At 41.0% G+C, this 23,352-nt stretch overlaps 1 protein-coding gene across 3 annotated transcripts in view; it reads left to right on the forward strand.

Moving 5' to 3' along the window:
* Positions 1 to 23,352, forward strand: part of psmd12 (proteasome 26S subunit, non-ATPase 12) — a 41,508-nt gene that overhangs the window by 11,141 nt on the left and 7,015 nt on the right. For 2 of the 3 annotated variants that reach the window (XM_034188108.1, XM_034188105.1), the window contains exons 7-11: positions 1,749 to 1,883; positions 2,094 to 2,206; positions 7,800 to 7,974; positions 13,138 to 13,215; positions 16,270 to 16,693. In XM_034188108.1, coding sequence (XP_034043999.1) covers positions 1,749 to 1,883; positions 2,094 to 2,206; positions 7,800 to 7,974; positions 13,138 to 13,215; positions 16,270 to 16,479 — 711 coding nt within the window. In that variant the 3' untranslated portion in view covers positions 16,480 to 16,693. Of the gene's footprint in view, positions 1 to 1,748; positions 1,884 to 2,093; positions 2,207 to 7,799; positions 7,975 to 13,137; positions 13,216 to 16,269; positions 16,694 to 22,502; positions 22,508 to 23,352 lie in introns of those variants that run through there. The other variant, XM_034188106.1, reaches the window with a different exon arrangement.

Below are 23,352 nucleotides of genomic sequence, written 5' to 3' on the forward strand. Positions count from 1 at the left end.
AGGATGTTCATTCAGTTGTTTAATTTTGTAGAAAAAAAGCAGATCACAGACATGACACAAAACTAAAGTCATTTCAAATGGCAACTTTCTGGCTTTAAGAAACTCTATAAGAAATCAGGAAAAAAAAATTGTGGCAGTCAGTAACGGTTACTTTTTTAGACCAAGCAGAGGGAAAAAATATGGAATCACTCAATTCTGAGGAAAAAATTATGGAATCATGAAAAACAAATGAACTCTCCAACACATCACTAGTATTTTGTTGCACCACCTCTGGCTTTTATAACAGCTTGCAGTCTCTGAGGCATGGACTTAATGAGTGACAAACAGTACTCTTCATCAATCTGGCTCCAACTTTCTCTGATTGCTGTTGCCAGATCAGCTTTGCAGGTTGGAGCCTTGTCATGGACCATTTTCTTCAACTTCCACTAAAGATTTTCAATTGGATTGAGATCCGGACTATTTGCAGGCCATGACATTGACCCTATGTGTCTTTTTGCAAGGAATGTTTTCACAGTTTTTGCTCTATGGCAAGATGCATTATCATCTTGAAAAATTATTTCATCATCCCAAAACATCCTTTCAATTGATGGGATAAGAAAAGTGTCCAAAATATCATCGTAAACTTGTGCATTTATTGATGATGTAATGACAGCCATCTCTCCAGTGCCTTTACCTGACATGCAGCGCCATATCATCATTGATTGTGGAAATTTACATGTTCTCTTCAGGCAGTCATCTTTATAAATCTCATTGGAACGGCACCAAACAAAAGTTCCAGCATCATCACCTTGCCCAATGCAGATTCGAGATTCATCCCTGAATATGACTTTCATCCAGTCATCCACAGTCCACGATTGCTTTTCCTTAGCCCATTTTAACCTTGTTTTTTTCTGTTTAGGTGTTAATGATGGCTTTCGTTTAGCTTTTCTGTATGTAAATCCCATTTCCTTTAGGCGGTTTCTTACAGTTTGGTCACAGACGTTGACTCCAGTTTCCTCCCATTCATTCCTCATTTGTTTTGTTGTGCATTTTCGATTTTTGAGACATATTGCTTTAAGTTTTCTGTCTTGACGCTTTGATGTCTTCCTTGGTCTACCAGTATGTTTGCCTTTAACAACCTTCCCATGTTGTTTGTATTTGGTCCAGAGTTTAGACACAGCTGACTGTGAACAACCAACATTTTTTGCAACATTGCGTGATGATTTACCCTCTTTTAAGAGTTTGATAATCCTCTCCTTTGTTTCAATTGACATCTCTCATGTTGGAGCCATGATTCATGTCAGTCCACTTGGTGCAACAGCTCTCCAAGGTGTGATCACTCCTTTTTAGATGCAGACTAACGAGCAGATCTGATTTGATGCAGGTGTTAGTTTTGGGGATGAAAATTTACAGGGTGATTCCATAATTTATTCCTCAGAATTGAGTGAGTCCATATTTTTTTCCCCCTGCTTGGTCTAAAAAAGTAACCATTACTGACTGCCACAGTCATTTTTCCTGATTTCTTATAGTGTTTCTTAAAGCCAGAAAGTTGCCATTTGAAATGACTTTAGTTTTGTGTCATGTCTGTGATCTGCTTTTTTTCTACAAAATTAAACAACTGAATGAACATCCTCCGAGGCCGGTGATTCCATAATTATTGCCTTGGGTTGTATATATGTTTGTGTGTGTATATATGTGTGTGTGTGTATATCTAGTTTTGGTTTTGTGCAATTTGATGCCAGAATGTCTTATTTATTTATTTATTTTAGGAGTTGAAGCTGAAGTACTATAACCTGATGATTCAGGTTGACCAGCATGAGGGCTCTTATCTTTCCATCTGCAAACACTTTCGGGCCATCTATGACACTCCCTGTATCTTGGAGGACAGCAGCAAGTGGCAGCAGGTATGCAAGCTTTGTCTTCGGCACAGACACTGTACCTGGAGAGAGTTTTTATTTCCATTTCAACAGATCACAATAACCATTGATTTCAGTGTGGGTTAGTTGTTTTTTTCCCCATTTGTTACGTCTTTTCCATGTTGTACACTATGTAGTTTGCTGTAAATTGAGTACATTTTTTTTGCTGAAAAGACTGTTAATGTATTTGTGTTTCAGGCCCTGAAGAGTGTTGTTTTGTATGTGATCCTCTCCCCTTATGACAATGAGCAGTCGGACCTTGTGCACAGAATTAGTGCAGACAAGAAATTAGAAGAAATCCCTAAATACAAGTAAGGTCTATCTTTTTGTTTGTACCATCAATAGATTGCGTGAGCGCACATTCACACTGGACAAACCCTCATGTGATGTCACTAATAGGTTTTCTGAAGCACTGGTGTTAAGCTCAGGTTAGGTTCCAAATTTCACCATTTTGGTGGTGTCATACTATGGGCCAACCTCTAAATGGGTGGAGCACGGGCAGGACCGGCATGACATTATATTATTACATTAAATGATGAATTGGTATAAGTGATGTCATGATGAAGTCCAAACAGTGATTTTCAGTAATTTTCTTTGAGAATAACAAGTTCTTTGCTTAAGGCCCCTTCACACATAACATGAATGAGGCCAAATGGTGCACAAAGGAGGATTCAAAGTCAAAGTGCCTTTATTTGTCTCCCTAAGGAGAAATTTGGCTTGGGCAGAGGGGTCTGCTACACAACAACATATCCAATACATACCACCCATACATCAAAAACAACAACATAGTAGATCAAAGTTAAAATATAAATACTCAATTAATAAAAAACATTATTAACATCTTAGTGCAAATTCCACAATATATAACCTTATACTATCTTCCCTGAGCTATCTGCTGATTTATGAGCTTCACTGACAATGGAATAAATGAATGTTTATATCTATTATATTTACAAAGTGGAACCATGTACCTCCTTCCTGTGTTAAGTAAAATATATTCAGAGTGCAGTACATGATGTGCATCTAATAAAATATTGTCTGCACATCTGAGAACTGCCTGTTCAAACAACTCTTGGGGAGTTACAGGTACCACCATACCCATGATTTTGCCAACGATTTTAATCATATTTAATATTTGAGTTTTTCATTTGGCCGTTAAATTACAAAACCAGCTAGTCATACCATACCGTAACACAGACTCAGTCGTTGCTCTGTAGAAAATCAACATAATATTCCTACATACACCAAACAGTCAGAGTCGACGAAGAAAGTGCATGCACTGGTGGATTCGGGCACAAATGCTTGACACTTGCATGTGCCAGCTTAAGTTGTTACCGATGCAAACCCTCAGATATATTATATGAATCCACCTGCTCAATTTTACGTTCATGTATGGTGACCACACTACGGTCCTCGACAGACCTGGGGTCCATCAACATTTCCACTGTTTTATTAGTATTAATCTGCAGTTGATGGGCATCACACCAGTTCACAAACCTGTCCACTCCAGATTTGTGACAACTTGAATTGGTACTAGTGTTTAGCAGACTAAATATTACAGTGTCATCTGAAAATTTAACAACATACTGGTTTGGCTGATAGCTGATGCAGTCATTGGTATACAGTGTAAATAAAAATGGTGAACTAACACAGCCCTGAGGGGCACCAGTGCTGCTTAATGCAGTATCAGAGCAGACAGAATTGACCTTCACCTGCTGTGACCTGTTTGTCACAAAAGAGTGAGACCACTTAATTAAGAAAGAGTTCACGTTCAGCTGAGTCATTTTTTTGAAGAAGGATATGCGACCGAATGCAGTTAAAAGCAGAACTGAAATCAATAAAAACTAATTTGGCATATGCAGAGGGACTCTCAAGATGCTTTAAAACTAAGTTCATTATAGTTAAAATGGCATCACTTGTACTCTGCTTCTTTTTGTACGCAAACTGATACTGTTCCAAGTGTGGCTGTACCTGTGTAGTAAACTCCTGAATTAATAGTTTCTCCAATGCTTTCATTACATTAGAGGTTAGGGCCACTGGCCGAAAATCATTGTTCACTTGGGGCATGATTTCTTGGGGACTGGAATAATAACTGATCTCTTCCAAAGCTCAGGTACCGAATAAGTGTCAGTAGAGTGCTGGAAGAGTTGATGACACGCTGGAGTGAGCTCCTCTGCAAATGTTTTTAAAAGAAAAGCAGACATATTGTCTGGCCCTGTCGCTTTGTTAGTATACATTGATTTAAAAATTTGAGTGACTGATTGTGGGTCAATTAAAATTCTGTCCTCATGCAAATTACACCTAATCTCTTTTAAAATTTCCCTGCACTCTTCCTGGTTATCACTCTTAAAATGCAAATAAAAATTATTTAGCTCATTGGCTTTTGCAAATTCATTATTGTCAATTACAGGTTTCCTTTTTGTGTCCATGTTTGTCATGCCACGAATAGAATCCCACAGTCTCTTGTTGTTTCCCCTGGAAAGGTCCCGTTCTGCACGCTCCTTATGCTGCAGTCGAACGTCTCTCATCTTCTGGTTCAGGTCTTGTTTGTGCGACCCTAACCCTTGCAATGTCCCTCGATTTAAAAGCTGCTTTCTTCCTATTAATACATTCCCGTATTTCCCGTGTGACTTACGATTTATTATTCAGGTATTTCTTAATAATTTTTTGGGGAATGATTGAGTCAACATAGAAGGAGATGTAACTAGTAGTGGCCTCTGTGGCAGTGTTGATATCTGCATCTTGGAAAAAAATGTCCCAATCTGTACACAAGAAACATCCTTTCAGCTCCTCTATCTTGTCAGGAGACCACTGTTTGACAGAGTGGACCTGAGGTTTACTGGATTTAAGTGCTGATCGATAGGTGGGGAGAAGCTGGACTACATTATGATCTGAATTACCAAGGGGGGGTTCTGGCTCTGGCTCTGGCTGTATAGGCATCTCTTATGTTCCCATAGCACTTATCCAGAGTTTTATTGCTCCTGGTGCTACACTGAACATATTGATAGAAACTGGGCAGGGATTTATTTAAACTGAAGTGGTTTAGATCACCAAGAACAAACATGGGAGCATCCCGTTTATTTTGAAGATGCGAATGGACACAATCTGAAATCTGGCTAGCTGCTCTGGTGGCATTTCCGCTTGGTGGAATATAAACTACACACACAAATATATTTGTGAATTCTCGAGGAACGTAATAAGGTTACACACAGGAGCTCAAGATCTGAATTACATACTCTGTCTCTGACAGCAAAGTTTGTACACCAACTGTCTTTAACATATAAACAAACTCCAACCCCCGTGTTTTACCAGAGTTTTCGTTCCTATCCAGGCGGATGTGTGTAAATCCATCCACTTGAATGAAGCTGTCCTGTACACTGTCGCTAAACCATGTTCCTGTAAAAGCCTAGTTGATTGACAGTTGATTGAATGGCACTCGTGAAAAATCTGAGCCGCACTTGAACACCTTGTATAGCATTCGGCACAACTATTCGGCCACGGCACATGCACTCCACATTCGCATCGCGCTCGTGCTGGAAACCCAATCGAACAGCCTCAACATGAGGCCGTACTGCCACCTGACCGTGGTCGCAACATTCGTATGGAATGTCGTACACAGGTCGGACCGTGGTTGAGGGGATGCACGAAATGACAGGCCACATCGAACCCTGGCTGAATGTCTTGAACGAGCTAGCCTTCACACTAGCAGCCAAATGAGGGCCAATGGCACCCAAATGGCCAGTCGACCTACACTCAGCCAGAATTGAGGTGCCACCCACAGGCAGTCACAGGACACTTAGATAATGAGGGCCCATTCGCGTGGCCAGCAGGACTGTAATGCCCAGGACACCACTGTTGAGGTGGCAAAGGCTCAAAGGGCAGTCAGTGTGTCGTGTCTCCCCCCCCGAGCAACACAAATGTAGTGCGAGTGTGCCCCCCCCCCAACCATGATCCAACATAGTTGAGGTGCAGCCGATGTGGTGAGAGTTCTAACGTTGGCCAGAGTGCAGTGTGATTGCTGTCCAGCATAGTGTGCACATCTGGTTGGCTGTCATGTCCATTATGGAACAGCTGACAGCTGCGGAACACCCATCATGACATATCCAGCATGTCCCAATGGCGGTGGACTCACCAGACAGCAGTGTTCCCACGCCAACAAACAGAGATGAAAATAAAAACCCAGCTGTGTGTCACAGAACGCCGAGTGTGGGCAGCACCAAAGTCATCAGATGATCACACACCTGACAGCTGTGTCATCACAACTCAAAGGTGGAGAACACATATTGTGCCATGAAGAACATCACCTGGCAACATTCCACCACAGTGCACATGTGTTGGTAGGCTCTCATTTCACAGTGAAAGATAAAAACGGCTCACTGGCCCGCTGCTCCTCATGTGATACGCGATACCAACAACTACACAGTCTGTCTGTCAGGGGGCGTGTCACTCAGATCATGTCAGTGCAGGCAGGAGCCCGCAAGGCGATCATCATGTCACATCTGACCACTGTGTCATTGCAACTCACAGCTTGAGAACATATATTGTCCCATGTAGAACATAAAGCCCTCTACAAGCTACCGCAATACATGTGTCAGCAGGCTCTCATGACATGGAAAAAAATGAGAACACATATCACCTTTGCACCTCAGTGCGCACTGCAGACACCATCAGCCAGGCTGCTCCATGTGAAAATATCCATCTCATCATGTGAATGGCCAGCTGGTGAGGCAAATGTCATATTCACTACGTGAGTTATAGTCCACATGACGCGGTGTCCTTCGGTGCGCTAATTGGCCAGAGACAGCTGGATGCGCAGACCCTCCATCTGACTTGTTTACTTCCATGGGCATGGTTCATGAACAAAAAGGAACAGAAGGGTGACAGTTCTTGGATATTCTCTGCTCTTTATAATAGGAATTTATATTTTAACAGACAAAAACAAATCCATTTGTTTCCTCAATTCCAACACAGACGCTATCCCAGCCTGAAGTCATTGAGCATCAATTGAACATTATTACCAGTAACATGATTGTCTTACATTTAAACAGTACATTCATTGTTCTGTGCTCTCATTATTTGGTCCTTACTCATTTTCTTCAATTTATGAACATTTGTACAACATTTAATTGCTTCCGCTGCTGTGTGAGCGCAATGTGGTCGCACACCTTTCATGTGGTCGGACTGTATTTGTGCGTGAAACCGTTACCGTGGGATCGTATGGCATCAGTACATGGCTGTCTGACCATCTGTCCCTCCCATCTGGGGCTGTAATTTTTGGGGTTTCAGCCTGATTCGCCCAAATTTGTGTTGTGTGTGAAGGGGCCCTTATAAATGAGCCCTGTTTCAAAGTGAGAGAATAATAAGCATATGAAGTTGGATTACCCTTCAACAAAAAAATGGGAAGATTCTAAGAAATTACCATCATGGGTTTTCATAATGAAAACACTGTTCACAAGGCTTGCATGTACTACTAACATGAACATGGATGTATCCCAGTGTGCAGAACATGCAGGGTTTGCCTCAGCCCTCTGATGCATTTCATTATATTTTTTTAATCAAATACACAATCGTCTTAGAAATGGATGTCATCCAAGTGGATGATTCTTAGTTTCTTTGTTGTGTGTTCATGAGCTTGCAGCTCTTCAAGGTACAGTTTTTTTTTTTTTTTTTTTTTTTTTTTTTATTATGCTTTATATCTACTTTGCCATACTATCCCCCCCCCCCCCCCCCCCCCCACACACACACACACACACACACACACACATACACACTTAGTTGCATTTGCAATACGGAACAATACTATGCAGGGGCAAAAAGATGTTGAGGCAAATAGGTACGTAAATCATACATAGCATGAACATAAGTTGCTCAAATTATAGTTTCTTGGTCTTTGTTCATTTACAGGGACCTTTTGAAGCAGTTTACCACTATGGAGCTGATGCGTTGGGCCTCCCTTGTGGAGGATTATGGGAAGGAGCTGAGAGAGGGCTCGTCCGGCAGTCCTGCTACAGATGTCTTCTGTTATTCTGAGGAGGGGGAGAAAAGGTGGAAGGACCTAAAGAACCGAGTGGTAGAACACGTAAGTCCAAGAGTAAAATGTAAGCTTCTTCTCTGTTGGAGCTGAATCAAACACATCAACAATGGATTTACTGTGTTTCCTTTGAGGATTGTGTTTTTGTCCTGGTGTTTATGGGTATATTATATACAAAATCGGATCTACAAATAGTTGGACAGTAAGACAGTTTTTAGAATTTGCCTCTATACACCATCACAATGCACTTGAAATTAAGCCATGAAGATGTGCTCATCAGCTACGGTACAAATAGACTTCAGTATGTGAGGCTTTGCAGCTATGAGTCCGATGTAGTAGACTGCAGAACAGGGGCACAGCAGGGTACAGTGCTTTTGTTCTTCCTCTTCACCATCTACCCATCAAACTTCAGGAGCAACACAGTCAGCTGTCACCTCCACACGTTCTGCAGTGATACAACCATTGTTGGATGTGTGTCACACACACCATATTCAGTTACTCTAATTTTTTTCATTCACACTTGTCATATATCTCAGTGGAAATACATTTGCAGTGTAATTACTTTGCCCAGTGCACCTTATTTTCCTGGTGCAGTTTTTTAACCTGTGTGGTTTTCTTTAAGCTATAGTTTTTGTTTCTTCTCTCACATTCATATATATATATATATATATATATATAACACATACACAGTGCATAATTTTTTTTAATACCCCAAAATTCTACACACAATGTGAAAAACATTTTGGTTTTTTTTTTTTGGGGGGGGGGGGGTTATTAAAATAAAAACTTAAGAAATCACATGTACATAAGTATTCACAGTTTTTGCCATGAGGCTCAAAACTGAGCTCAGGTGCATCCTGTTTCCACTGATCATCCTTCACGTGTTTCTACAGCTTAATTGGAGTCCACCTGGGCTAAATTCATTTCATTGGACACATCATTTGGAAAGGCACACACCTGTCTACATATAAGGTCTCACAGTTGACAGTGCATGTCAGAGCACAAACTAAGCATAAAGTCAAAGGAATTGTCTGTAGACTTCTGAGACAGGATTGTCTCGAGGCACATATCTGGGGAAGGGTACAGAAACATTTCTGCTGCTTTGAAGGTCCCAGTGAGTACAGTGGCCTCCATCAACTGTAAAAGGAAGAAGTTCAGATCCACCAGGACTCTTCCTAGAGCTGGCCACACGTCTAAACTGAGCGATCAGGGAGAAGGGCCTCAGTCAGGGAGGTGACCAAAAACCTGATGGTCACTCTGTCAGATCTCCAGTATTCTTCTGTGAAGAGAGGAGAACCTTCCAGAAGGACAACCATCTCTGCAGCAATCCACCAATCAGGCCTGTATGGTAGAGTGGCTAGACAGAAGTCACTCCTCAGTAAAAGGCACATGGCAGCCTGCCTGGAGTTTGCCAAAAGGCACCTGAAGGACTCTCAGACCATGAGAAACAAAATTCTCTGGTCTGATGAGACAAAGATTGAACTCTTTGGTGTGAATACCAGACATCATGTTTGGAGGAAATCAGGTACCGCTCATCACCTAGCCAATACCATTCCTACAGTGAAGCATGGTGGTGGCAGTATCATGCTGTGGGGATGTTTTTCAATGGCAGGAACTGAGAGACTAGTCAGGATTGAGGGAAAGATGAATGCAGCAATGTACAGAGACATCCTGGATGAAAACCTGCTCCAGAACGCTCTTGACCTCAGACTGGGGCAATGGGTCATCATTCAGGAGGACAGTGCAGTAAGTACACAGCCAAGATATCAAAGGAGTGGCTTCAGGACAACTCTGTGAATGTTCTTGAATGACCCAGACCTAAATCTGATTGAGCATCTGGAGAGATCTGAAAATGGCTGTGCACCGTCGCTTCCCATCCAACCTGATGGAGCTTGAGAGGTGCAGCAAAGACAATGGACAAAACTGCCCAAAGATAGGTGCACCAAGTTTGTGGCATCATATTCAAAAAGACTTGAGGCTATAATTGCTGCCAAAGGTGCATCAACAAAGTGTTGAGCAAAGGGTGTGAATTAGGCATGTGGTGATTAATTGATATGAATTGATATCTAGATACAAACGTGAGCATTGCAAGTGTATCGATTCATTCAGTGTGCATTGATTCAACTGACGGGTGAAATCGTGATCGCATCGCTCGCTGCATGCGTACATCTATTTTGTCCCCCCAAGACACATTGAATGCATCATCCCTGCTTTGTGGTTTGTTATGAACACATGCCAGAAAGCACATTTCTACCACAACAAACATGGAGGTCCGTGAGCGATTGGAGATTTTTCACGCACCTAAAACATTTAAATCAGGCATTGGAGATACTTTGGCTGTTTTAAAAAAGATGGGAAACTTCACAAGACGCAAGTCGTTTGTAAAGCTTGCCGTGCTGTTAAACCATACGGCCGCTGCTGCTCCACTCTATTCCTCCAATTGTAAACCTCCAGCAAAACTCTGGTGAGAAAAGTTTCTCAAATTACTTTTGCCAAGGTGGTACTCTGTCAATGAGTGACTCACTTTAAATCACTCATTGAGAGTGATGTTGTCTTACTGTTTAAGTTCTGACTTTGTGATGAAGTAGTTTCCACACATGATGGAACTGATTCCTCTTCCCTAATGTTGAATCTAGTAAATTTACTACTTATCAGGACTAAAACAGATCCTCTGCCTCTAGCAGAATAAGAAGAAGAATACCATAGTACCATGCTTCTTATTTTCCATTTCAATTTTTGGTATAATTTCTTTGCAACATGTTGAATCACATCATATCGCATTGTGAGGAATTGAATTGCCATCAAATACATATTAAATCGCATTGAATCAGGAACAGGGGTGAATCATATTGCATCGTATCGCCAGTATTGTCATATATCGTATCACTGGTAGTGTATCGAGATGCGTATTGAATCATCAGTAATGAGATTCACATCCCTCATGTGAATACTTATGTCATGTGCTCGCTTAGTTGTTTTTAAAAAAAATTTTTTCATTGCAAAAATAAAAAATCTTTTTATGTCATTATGGATGAATTTACTCTATTTTGGAATAAGGCTGTAACGTGACAAAATGTGGAAAAAGTGACGTTTTCCTCGCTCATCTCCTTGCACATTTCCTTAGTTTTTGAGAATTTAGTTTTATGTCATGAAAAATTCAAACATCTAAAAGCTCTAGGGTGCACAGACTTTTTCACAACATTGTGCATACATACACACTCACAAGGCAACATTGTTCTTTGACAGCCATCCCATCTCACACTAATTCATATAAAACTGGAACTTTAATTAGTTGGTTGTGTTGTCTGCCTAAACCTGCACGCAGCGGACTGATCTCATACAGGGACGGTGATTCAGTGCAAGTGTGCATCATTATGCTTATCCATTTTTGTCACTTGTCTACCTATTGTCTGACTGTGCTGCTGTACCAAGTTAATTTTCCTGATGTGGGATCAGTAAAATGTTATCTTATTTCAATGGAACACACATTTAGAAGTTAAAGGGCATATCACAAATCAACACTATCTATTAAAAAATTATATACCGATTATGAATCACTACGGCTACCTGTTTAACTTGTGTGAGTCCTGATGTTGCTGATAAAAAATAAAATGAACCATACAGATCCAGAGGTGTTTTTAGCTGTAGAAATGACGTAACCCTCAGGTGGTGACTATTAGCTGCCTGAAGGTCACTCCACCCATGTCCAGGTACCGTCCACTTCATGACATAGACCATTACACACTGTCAATCTGGGTTGTGTCTTTGTCTCCAAATGTAGTGTAGCTTTAATATTGTTTTAATATGGCTTTAATTTGGCTTTCAAATCAAATTCTTGTATTTTGCCATCAACATATGTCGGTCTCCATCTCTTTGTAATCCGCGGTGTATTCAGAAAAAAGAAAAAAAAAAACATTGCATATGTCTTAATACGACTGAATAATAATGATTATGTGATGGAGGCCAGCAGGAGTCGCTTTGTATGTGGTTGTCAATAGACCTCGCTCCCCCGACAGCCAGAGGATACTCTGGCCAGAACCCAGATTTTAGACGACTTGTCGGAGCGTCCGTCTCACGTGCCAGAGATCTTGAGTTTGCTTCCAGAGGGAAGCAAGTGGGAGGAGTCAGTCACAACAACACAATGCAAAGCAAGCCACTAAAATTACATACGGTGGAAGTGGTGTCTCTAATTTCAGTCCTGCTGTGTTTGCACACAGAGCCATGTAGAATTACTGTTCCCCTATGTGGCTTTGTCTTTTGTCCACAGGAAAACTGTGTTCCTCCAGCAGAAGCCGGCTCCTGGTAGCTTAGGTTAGCAATCAGTTTAGCTCAGCTTGGCCAATAACACAAACACTGAAGCTGGTCCATGACCATCTGTCCTGTTAACAGCGGTCACTGTCACTGTCAGACTTTGTGATCACAGAAGCGGCTTCCTCAGCAAACCTTGCCGCATCCCATGTGTAGTAGCTTAGCTTAGCATAGCATAGCCACGACACAAACCACAAACATGCTGTTTCCATGCTTTTGGAAGAGGAAACACACTTTAAGAAGTATCGCCTGGCCACACGAAAGGATAAAATCCATGGTTAGATCCATGTTTTGAAGACCATTCTCACGCTATGCTGGGCTTTCCATCTGCTGTTTATCCAAAATGCACAATTAAAAGAAAAACTCAGTCCTCAAAATATTATCTTTGGAAAATCTGTCCACCGGTTAAGCAGCACTAGTCTTTTTAGTACATCCTCATAGAACAGATTTTAACCATTTTGGCGTATTCATCGTCAAAGTCCACATTTCAATAGAAGTACTCGAGGGGCCGTTACCATACATGCTGTCATCAAAGTCCACATTTTTCACTGCTTGATGTTTCTGAGTGTTTATCAGCAGCAGGTGAAATCATGATAATTTCTCCATGTTTAGAACTTAATTTCTCTGCATATGGCACCAAAGATAAAACACAATACATCAATATTTTCATAATTATTTATTTATTTAGAATAGTCAGATCATTTTACATTTTATTTACTCGTGATACACACTTTTAAGTATGTGGATTATTGTGAAGAATATTAAAGTGCATAGGAAAAAATATCAATATGTTCAGGCATGAATCAATTTTTTCTGTACATGTTGGACTTCTTTTCTGTTCTCAGATAATTTGACTATTTGGCTTATGATTTGAATATTTTGAAATGTTCTCTTTGTTTCCAGAACATCAGAATAATGGCCAAATATTACACCAGGATCACAATGAAGAGGATGGCTGGATTACTTGACCTCTCTGTTGATGTGAGTCCAGTTCTACTCATCAGATTTTTCCAACAAAAGTTGATACTGTGGTTCCTAATGTGGGAGGGTGCGCCTCCTGTGGGACATGTTTAGTTGTCATGTTACAGAGTAACATATGTCATAGAATCCAGTGGACATCCACAATGTTTGACCTTTTACTTTGGAGACCAAGCATTCAGCACTGTCAGAACTATTCCATTTATTAATCCTCTCAGAATAACCAATAATGTGCATCACCTTTTACTAAAATTGGAGCAACTTTTGACCCCTGTAGAAGCTAAAATTGATCTTTGTCACCATTTTTTGCTGTTTTTACCCCATAACATTCAGTCAGAGATGGTCTAAACTATACCTTTATGGAATCTTTATGATCAGGTAAATAATATGGCTTACTGTAAGGCCCCCTTCTTCTTTTAATTGGAGTAAGCAGGTACAGAAAATGAGTGGATGGATGGATGGATGGAACACAACACGCAAACATAGCACAATTACAGTACATGCAGTACATGTTCGCAGCCAAATCATAAAATTGGAGCATTTTTAAATTTTGCCCTCTGTGTACTACTTCATTGATCCCTCCCTGGCCCCAGCTACCGCCCTGGGATGGCTATCATACATTTTTGTGTAGTCCATCGTGTACTGAGGCTGAATTGTAAGTGTCATTTAAGCCACTTTAGTGGTACCGATTAGGTCAAAATTGTCTTCTGGCTCGTGAAAATGCTGAAAAATAGTTGAAAATGTTTATTTGATTAACTGATCAAACAATGAGGCGATGTTTGAATTCTGTTCTTTGGCCAATTGTTGAAGTATGAATAAAATGATGAATTTAATGATCAGTTGATAATAAGGCCTATAATCATTTTGCACAACCTTGTGGTTTGTTTTGCTCACAGTGACATCTGTTGGTTTGAGTCCACAGTGCTGGCAAAAAGTTCATGTACCCTTTTCATTTGTAATGATGTCAAATTTTAAAAATAAAATCTGTCTACTTTATATTAACATTTCTAAAATTGTGTCCTTTTAAACTCAGTGAAAACAATAGTGTACATAAGTATACATACGTTTAAGTGGCCTCTGTGTACCTGTGTGTAACTTCAATCATGGAGAAACTGGGGAGAGCTGACATTTGCCTTTTGGTGTGCTTATGTATTTTGGGTTACGAATAAATGCCACAAAATTATTTATTTTTTCAGTGTAAGTAGTTTATGGATTTCAGTTTACAGATCAATTACTCCAAGAAATCTTAATCGCAAACCCTACAATTACAATTTGGGGGGGGGGGGGGGGGGTGTGTTCACTACAGCCAGTGCGGTGGGGCGGTACACCTGCCAAACATTAATGTAGGTGGCAAACTCAGGAAGGACAGAAACCTCCCCTGGAAACTCCAGTAAATTTAGAAAGATATTCACAGATTCGAAGTTCATGGCTCAATAATCTTAAGAGAAACGTAGAAAAACAAACCTCAAGAAGGTACACAATGGACAGTGAATTACAGTATTCACATTTTACAATTAAAGGTTTGTGGATAATTCACGATTAGCAGCTGATTCACGTTTTGGGGGTTACCCTGCTGCAATTACAACATGCACAGACTGTCAGGAAAGTTCAGAAACACATAATGTGAAAAAATAAATAATTTTACCACTTTAGAAAGAATAACTGGACTTGTCAGATTTTGGCAAGGTTATAAAGGATTTGTGCTGTTCGATCAGATTTTTTATTTGTCCCGAGGGCTGGGTTAAATTTTTTTTTTTTTGAGGGCTTGCAGGAGCACCCATCCAGCAGGTGGTGCCCTTAGCAACTGCCTATATTACCTATGCCAAGAGCCAGCTCTGATTTTATATATATATCTATACTCAACAAAAATATAAACGCAACACTTTTGTTTTTGCTCCCATTTTGTATGAGAGGAACTCAAAGATCTAAAACTTTTCCACATACACAATATCACCATTTCCCTCAAATATTGTTCACAAACCAGTCTAAATCTGTGATAGTGAGCACTTCTCCTTTGCTGAGATAATCCATCCCACCTCACAGGTGTGCCATAACAAGATGCTGATTAGACACCATGATTAGTGCACAGGTGTGCCTTAGACTGTCCACAATAAAAGGCCACTCTGAAAGGTGCAGTTTTATCACACAGCACAATGCCACAGATGTCGCAAGATTTGAGGGAGCATGCAACTGGCATGCTGACAGCAGGAATGTCAACCAGAGCTGTTGCTCGTGTATTGAATGTTCATTTCTTTACCATAAGCCGTCTCCAAAGGCGTTTCAGAGAATTTGGCAGTACATCCAACCAGCCTCACAACCGCAGACCACATGTAACCACACCAGCCCAGGACCTCCACATCCAACATGTTCACCTCCAAGATTGTCTGAGACCAGCCACTCAGACAGCTGTTGAAACAATTGGTTTGCATAACCAAAGAATTTCTGCACAAACTGTCAGAAACCGTCTCAGGGAAGCTCATCTGCATGCTCGTCGTCCTCATCGGGGTCTCGACCTGACTCCAGTTCGTCGTGGCAACTTCGCACAGCCATTGAAGAGGAGTGGACCAACATTCCACAGGCCACAATTGACAACCTGATCAACTCTATGCGAAGGAGATGTGTTGCACTGCATGAGGCAAATGGTGGTCACACCAGATACTGACTGGTATCCCCCCCCCCCCAATAAAACAAAACTGCATCTTTCAGAGTGGCCTTTTATTGTGGGCAGTCTAAGGCACACCTGTGCACTAATCATGGTGTCTAATCAGCATCTTCATATGGCACACCTGTGAGGTGGGATGGATTATCTCAGCAAAGGAGAAGTGCTCACTATCACAGATTTAGACTGGTTTGTGAACAATATTTGAGGGAAATGGTGATATTGTGTATGTGGAAAAAGTTTTAGATCTTTGAGTTCATCTCATACAAAATGGGAGCAAAACCAAAAGTGTTGCGTTTAGATTTTTGTTGAGTATATGTATGTATATGTATATTTTATTATTATTATTATAAATGAGTAAAACTGACATGATTGCTGTGTTCCTATTATGTCACCAGGAGTCTGAGGAATTCCTTTCCAACCTGGTTGTTAACAAGACCATTTACGCCAAGGTTGACCGGCTGGCTGGTATCATCAACTTCCAGAGGCCCAAAGACCCCAACGACCTGCTGAACGACTGGTCGCACAAACTCAACTCTCTCATGTCACTAGTCAACAAGACCACTCATCTCATCGCAAAGGAGGAAATGATTCACAACCTGCAGTGAAGAGTAACACAGGGCATTCTTTTATGTTTTTCGTCCCTCCATTCTTTGGGGATTTTTTTTCGCCTCTCCCCAATACACAGTATATTGGTGGGCGTTCCTCTCAGTGCATTTAAAGACTGAAAGACCACCTCCTTTATTGTACTTTCCACTACAGTGTTTGTTTTCTTGCTGTATAAAAACTTCTCTGAAATAAATTCCTCACATTTGAATAACATGTATGTTTCATATTTAACTAGGTGGCACACATGCTGATGTGACAACTGTAAGATCTTAAACGCTTTTATCACCCATTTCTACACCACAGAAATACTGACTGACAGCACTTAGACAACTCAGCAGAAAATAGTTGTGATGTTTCCTTTGAGGCAGATATATTTTAAGAATGACACAGCTGTGCCAATCGGCTGTCAGCACAGCGGTGCAGTGGTTAACACTCAGATTATTTTTGCGTGATCCCGTGTCTGCATGGGATTCATTTGGATACTCTAGTTTCCAAATGCAGCCACAAATAAGATTCTTCCTTCTTGTATTTTTAGAAGTGCATCTTGAATGAACATAAACTGCATTTTAAATAAATAAATGAATGAAGCACCTGCTGTGGGATCACTTAGCTTATCGGTGAGTGCTTCTTTTTATTACTTTCAAACAGCCTATAAATAGATGATTTGTCATTTTGCACAATACATCTGAGGCATCTTACTCAGTTGATTTGAGTTCAGTGGATGATTTCGAGGATATGTTTCAGTTCAATTACAATTTATTTTCATTTATATAGCACAAAATCACAACAGAGTTGCCTCAAAGCACTTCACACAGGTAAGGTCTAACCTTACCAACCCCCAGAGCAACAGTGGTAAGGAAAAACTCCCTCTGAGGAAGAAACCTCAAGCAGACCAGACTCAAAGGGGTGACCCTCTGCTTGGGCCATGCTACAAAACATAAATTACAGAACAATTCATGGATGAATATACAAGAAATGCTATTGGCGCACAGGACAGGAGGTTCGCCAACACGAACACAACTATCTCTGGATGGAGCTGCACCTTAAATAAAGAGAAAAAACAATCAGGCATTAGAAAGACAAAAAATATTGTATAATTTGGCAGCATTAAACAACAAGAAAAACAGAGAAATACTAAGGTGATCGCCGGCCAGTAGCCCTAAACTTCACTAAAAGACCCAGAATTTAGGTAAAGTTGAGGCCGCGGCCCGCTCCAATTACTAATAGAATGAATTAAAAGAGTAAAAAGCGTAAAACAAAACTGTACCAGTATGCTAGCCATATGAAAAGGAAAATAAGTGCATCTTAAGTCTGGACTTGAAAGTCTCCACAGAATCTGACTGTTTTATTGACGCAGGGAGATCATTCCACAGAACGGGCACGATAAGAGAAAGCTCTGTGACCTGCAGACTTCTTATTCATATTAGGGACAAAAAGTAGTCCTGCACCCTGAGAACGTAAAGAAAGGGCCCGTACGTAAGATTTAATTAGGTCAGCTAGGTAGGAGGGTGCCAGTCCATGAATAATTTTATAGGTTAGTAGCAGAACCTTAAAATCTGATCTCACTGGGACAGGAAGCCAGTGAAGGGATGCCAAAATGGGTGTAATGTGGTCGAACTCTCTGCTTCGTGTCAAAAGTCTGGCTGCAGCATTTTGAACCAATTGGAGACCCCTAATGCTAGACTGCGGTAAACCAGAAAATAGAACATTGCAGTAGTCCAATCTAGAAGAGATAAATGCATGGATCAGGGTCTCAGCATCAGCCATAGACAGGATGGGACAAATCTTCGCTATATTTCACAGGTGGAAGAAAGCAGTCCTAGTAATATTTCTAATGTGGAGGCCAAAGGAGAATGAAGGATCAAAAATTACCCCAAGGTTCCTCACTTTGTCAGAGTGATGTATGACACACGAGCCGAGGCTGAGCGTTAACTGGTCAAATTGATGCCGATGTCTCACTGGACCAAGAACCATCATTTCAGTCTTATCAGAGTTTAAAAGTAGGAAGTTTCTAGACATCCAACTTCTCACTGCTGCAAGGCAATCTTCTAAGGATTTTATGTGAATGAGATTACCAGCAGTTATTGGCATGTATAACTGAGTATCATCTGCATAGCAGTGAAAGGTAATCCCAAAACGCCGCAATATATGCCCAAGAGGTGCTATATAAAGGGACAAAAGCAGGGGGCCTAAGACAGACCACTGTGGAACCCCATATTTCATGTCACTAAGGCTAGAGGTAGTGTTACTGTACAAAACACAGTGACGACTGGTCAAGTATGATGTCAGCCATGCAAGGGCACTCCCAGTAATCCCAAAATGATTTTCCAGCCTATCAAGTAGAATATGATGAGCCACTGTATCAAATGCAGCACTGAGATCTAACAGCAACAGAACTGTAGTGTCCGAATCCATTGTAAGCAGAAGATCATTCACCACTTTAGTGAGAGCCGTCTCTGTGGAATGATATTTTCTAAAAGCAGACTGCAGTGGCTCAAAGAGATTATTTTCAGTAAGATAGTCTACGAGCACATTCTCTGATAGTCTACGATATGTTCAGTCTAAATGCAAAAATTTGTAGTCACTGGAAATAAATGCTTCCAGTTGAATGTCCTGACTGTTGTGTTGCTCTTACCTTGATTTGTGTTGCATCAGCACTCCAGTACTCTGCATGAGAACTATTTTGGGACAAGTTATAGTCACTCATCCTTTGATTACAAATAGTTTACTGATTGTTAGAAGCTTTTCATCTTCTCTCTAGTGCAGGGGTGGGCAATCGTGCCATGAAGGGCCGAAACACTGCAGGTTTTCCTTTCTACCAATCACCTCAGCAGGTGATTTCATTAAAGATCAGGTGTCTCAGCAGGTGATTTCATTGATTATCAGGTGTTTATGTTCAGAGGAGAAGCTCATCAGCCACCCACCTGCTGAGGTGACTGGTTGCAATGAAAACCTGCACTGTCTTGGCCCTCATTGCCCACCCCTGCTCTAGTGCTATTGGTTGCAGAGATATTAAATGTTCTTGGCCAATCTGTTACAAAATTAATCTGAAGATGCCCATGGAATATTCACAAATTTGGTGAAAATCTGCACACCAGTTTCCAAATTATTTTGCACACAAGTGATTAAAATATGCTACGCTTCCACTGATGCACAGAGTAATAAATGTTAGGTGGAGGTAAAGAAGTGTCACATCATGGAAAAAGAAAAGTGGCAAATATCTAGGCAGACAGAATTGATTGGAAAGAGCTAAGGGCACTGGGGGTGTGTGAAGAACTGGAAACTAACAGGTGAGAGAGTGGTTTGTTTTTGAAAAGCATGTATCTTTTCTAAAACAGAACATTCCAGCTCTAATTTGAGCTGCCCAAGTAATACCAAAGAAAATTGTAAACTGTTGAGCATATGGTAAACGTAACAGAAAAAAACCTGACCCGAGGTCAACTATTTTCAGGCAATGAAAGAAGCTGGAGGTGGGAGTAGAATAGATTGAAAAAGGTAGGCATTTTTATAATGCTCATATCTTTAATCATGTACATTCTGACCACTTAATTAGGTACACCTTGCTAGCAGCAGGTTGGACCACCTTTTGCTTTCAGAACTGCCTTAAATCTTTGTGGCATGGATTCAACAAGGTATTGGAAACAGTTCTCAGAGATGTTGGTCCATATTGACATGACAGCATCACAGTCGCCCATCCAACCAAGCTGCACATTCTCTGACCTCTGACATCAACAAGGCATTTTCTCTTTTTCAGACCATTCTCTGTAAACCCTAGAGATGGTTGTGCTTGAAATTCTGAGTAGATCAGCAGTTTCCTAAATACTCAGACCAGCTTGTTTGGCACCAACAACCATGCCACATTCAAAGTCACTTAAACGTAAATCCCCTTTCTTCCCCATTCTGATGCTCTGTATGAACGTCAATCCTCTTTACGACGTCTACTATATATATATATATATATATATATATATATATATATATATATATATATATATATATATATATATATGGCAAGTTGGAACAAAACAAACTTCAGCGTGCAAATTAAGTATTTAACATGTCACCATTTTTCTTGGTAAATATATTTCTAAAGGTGCTATTAGCATGAAATTTTCACCAGATGTCAGCAACAACCCAAGTAATACACACATACAAAGAACCCAAAACAAATTAAGAAATTAGCAGAGATTAAGTTATGCGTACTAATGTGAAATGACACAGGGAAAAGTATTGAACACTTGAAGAAAGGGAAGTGTAAAAAGACACGGAAAGCCAAGGCACCAGCTGAAATCGATCAGTCATTTGAAAGCAGTCCTGCCCCTTATCATTGCAATTAATGCCAGCTGGTTCAGTCCCAAATGATGGCCTATAAAAAGGTACCAAGGTGTCACACAAGAAACCTCTCATAATGGGTAAAAGCAAAGCCGTCTCAAGATTTGTTTTTAAACGTTATTGTTGCAAAACATACTGATGGCACTGGTTACAGAAGGCTTTCTAAACTTCAGAATGTTCCAGTGAGCACTGTGGGGCCATAATCTGAAAATGAAACATAAAACAGCCATGAATCTCATAACATTTTTGACAGGGTAGAGGAAAAACATTATGAAAAGAGTTGTCCAAGAGCAAGGGACCACTTTTACAGAGCAACTGAACAATTATTTCAAAGAAAATTAGTAATGCACTTAGCCACCATGGCCTATATGCATGATCACCACACAAGACTCCATTGCTGAAGCAAAAGCATGTTGAAGCTCGCTGCTGCACAACATTTAAGGCCCCTTCGTACATAACATGAAGTTGGGCGAAACAGGCCAGGTGGGCCAAACCCGATAAATTCGAGCTGACGTTCGGAGGGATAGACATTTGTGTGGCATTCGATGGCAATCGGTAGCCACTCGTGTCACTCGGGTAGACGCATGACATACCCGATGGCCGTTCGCGTTGCTTGGGGGGAGCCACATGACACACTCTGATGGCATTTGTGATGCTCGGGGGGGGGGGACAACACACTCGGACACCATGCGTGTTGAACTCGGCCCCCATTTGGAACAGGGACTGGTGTTATGCAGGTGGTATCCACCTTATCCCTGTCCACTCATGCCATTTGGCTGCAGTCTGTGGTGGCTGCCCATTGCAGTGTGGAGGCAAAAACAATTTTAAGTCAAAGTGTCTGAGGCTGTTTGTGGAAATAAAGTCAAAGAATTGGCAGATTAAAATAACTTTTAATTTGAGGCGTCGAAGACATACGCAAAGTCAAAATCAGAACAGCAGCAGCTTGAATGAGTGTGAGAGAACAGCAATTCTGAGGGAGCTGTTTTGTACATTCAGAGAAAGGCGGGGTTGCTGCAAACAGTCACGTACACATTTACCAGAATATGAAACTTCAAGTTTCCCATGAAAATTCTTGCTGAATAGTGAATGTTATCACAGTTTGTTTCTGCTGTACAGGAGATATGAGGCAAGGTCAGGCAAAAACAATGTGGTTATTAATGAAGCTGCTTAACTTATTAGGTTACATGGGGCCTTCAGTACAGAGTTAAATGCAAAGGTTTTAGGCAGGCTATTTGTAAGACATTAAATTAATAATTTAGACATGACAGCAGTATGTCACCTGGCCCCGTTTGTACTGTTTTGACTGCTGTCGGGATGTCGTTCTGGCCGCATTGGTTGCAGTGAGGCTGCAGTGAATCAGCTCCTCAGCCACCTTGCAAGCTTTCGGGACCTCAACCACACCTCGATTGTGCTGTAATGTGCACTACATTCGAGCTGGCATGTGAATGGGCCTGGCTGTTGTAAGTGCACTGCAACTGCTGTTGGAGGACTTTGGATTGCATGTGGACTTTGGCTGAGTGTGGGTCATTTGGCCATTCGGGCGCCATTCGCCCTGTAGTGTGTAGGCTGGTTCAATCCCAACTTTTGGCCAAGATTCGACATAGTCAAACATTTCGTACAGCCCCTCATCCGCAGCCCAAATGGTACGACTTGGACTGCGGTCGAATGTTGCGACTGAGTTAGGGTTAAGGGTTAGTGTTAACCCTAACCCCTAACCCTAACCCAACCTCGTCTCAATGACCATTTGATTGGGTTTCCAACGCAAGCGGACCGCGACTGTGATGTGCATGTGTTGTGGCTGAACAACTGTGCCGACTGCTGTACAAGGCGTTTGAATGTGGCTCGACTATTCACAAACATTGTTTAAGTCTTCCTTCATTCGCCATTCGGCCTCATTTGTGCTATGTGTGAAGGGACCTTTAGACAAGCCTGTGAAATACCAGGAGAATATAGTCTGGTCAGATGAAACCAACAGTGAATTCTTTGGATGACATAATACACAACATAAATGGCACTGCACATTACTCCAAAAACACCATACTAACAGTGAAGTTTGGTGTGGGGCTGTTTTTCTGCATGTGGCACTGGCAAACTTCATATAATTGAAGGAAGGATGAATGGAAAAATGTAGAAACATTGATTAAAAATCTACCAGGTTGATGAAAATGAACCGAGGTGGACATTTCAGCAAGATGGTGATGCCAAACACACAACCAAGGAAACTCTCAATTGGTTTCAGAGAATGAAAATAAAGCTGCTAGAATGGCCCAGCCAATCATCTGACTTGAATCCAATAGAAAATCTATGGAAAGAACATGTAACTGTAACTGTCGATACAAAAGTAGCTGAACAAGCATGCCTCACAGTCTAAATAGAGCTCCCATGTGTGACCATATCAATAGTTAATAATTAAAAAGAAAATTATTGTAGCCACACAGACCAGTACTTAACTTGGCTTAAATCTAGCTTTACATGCTTTTAAAGAGTGAAAGCAAAGCATTTCCTATCAGTAGTTAACGTTAATTGTCCATTTATGTTAA

The sequence above is a fragment of the Thalassophryne amazonica genome, chromosome 15, assembly GCF_902500255.1.
Source record: "Thalassophryne amazonica chromosome 15, fThaAma1.1, whole genome shotgun sequence".
Lineage (NCBI taxonomy): Eukaryota > Metazoa > Chordata > Actinopteri > Batrachoidiformes > Batrachoididae > Thalassophryne > Thalassophryne amazonica.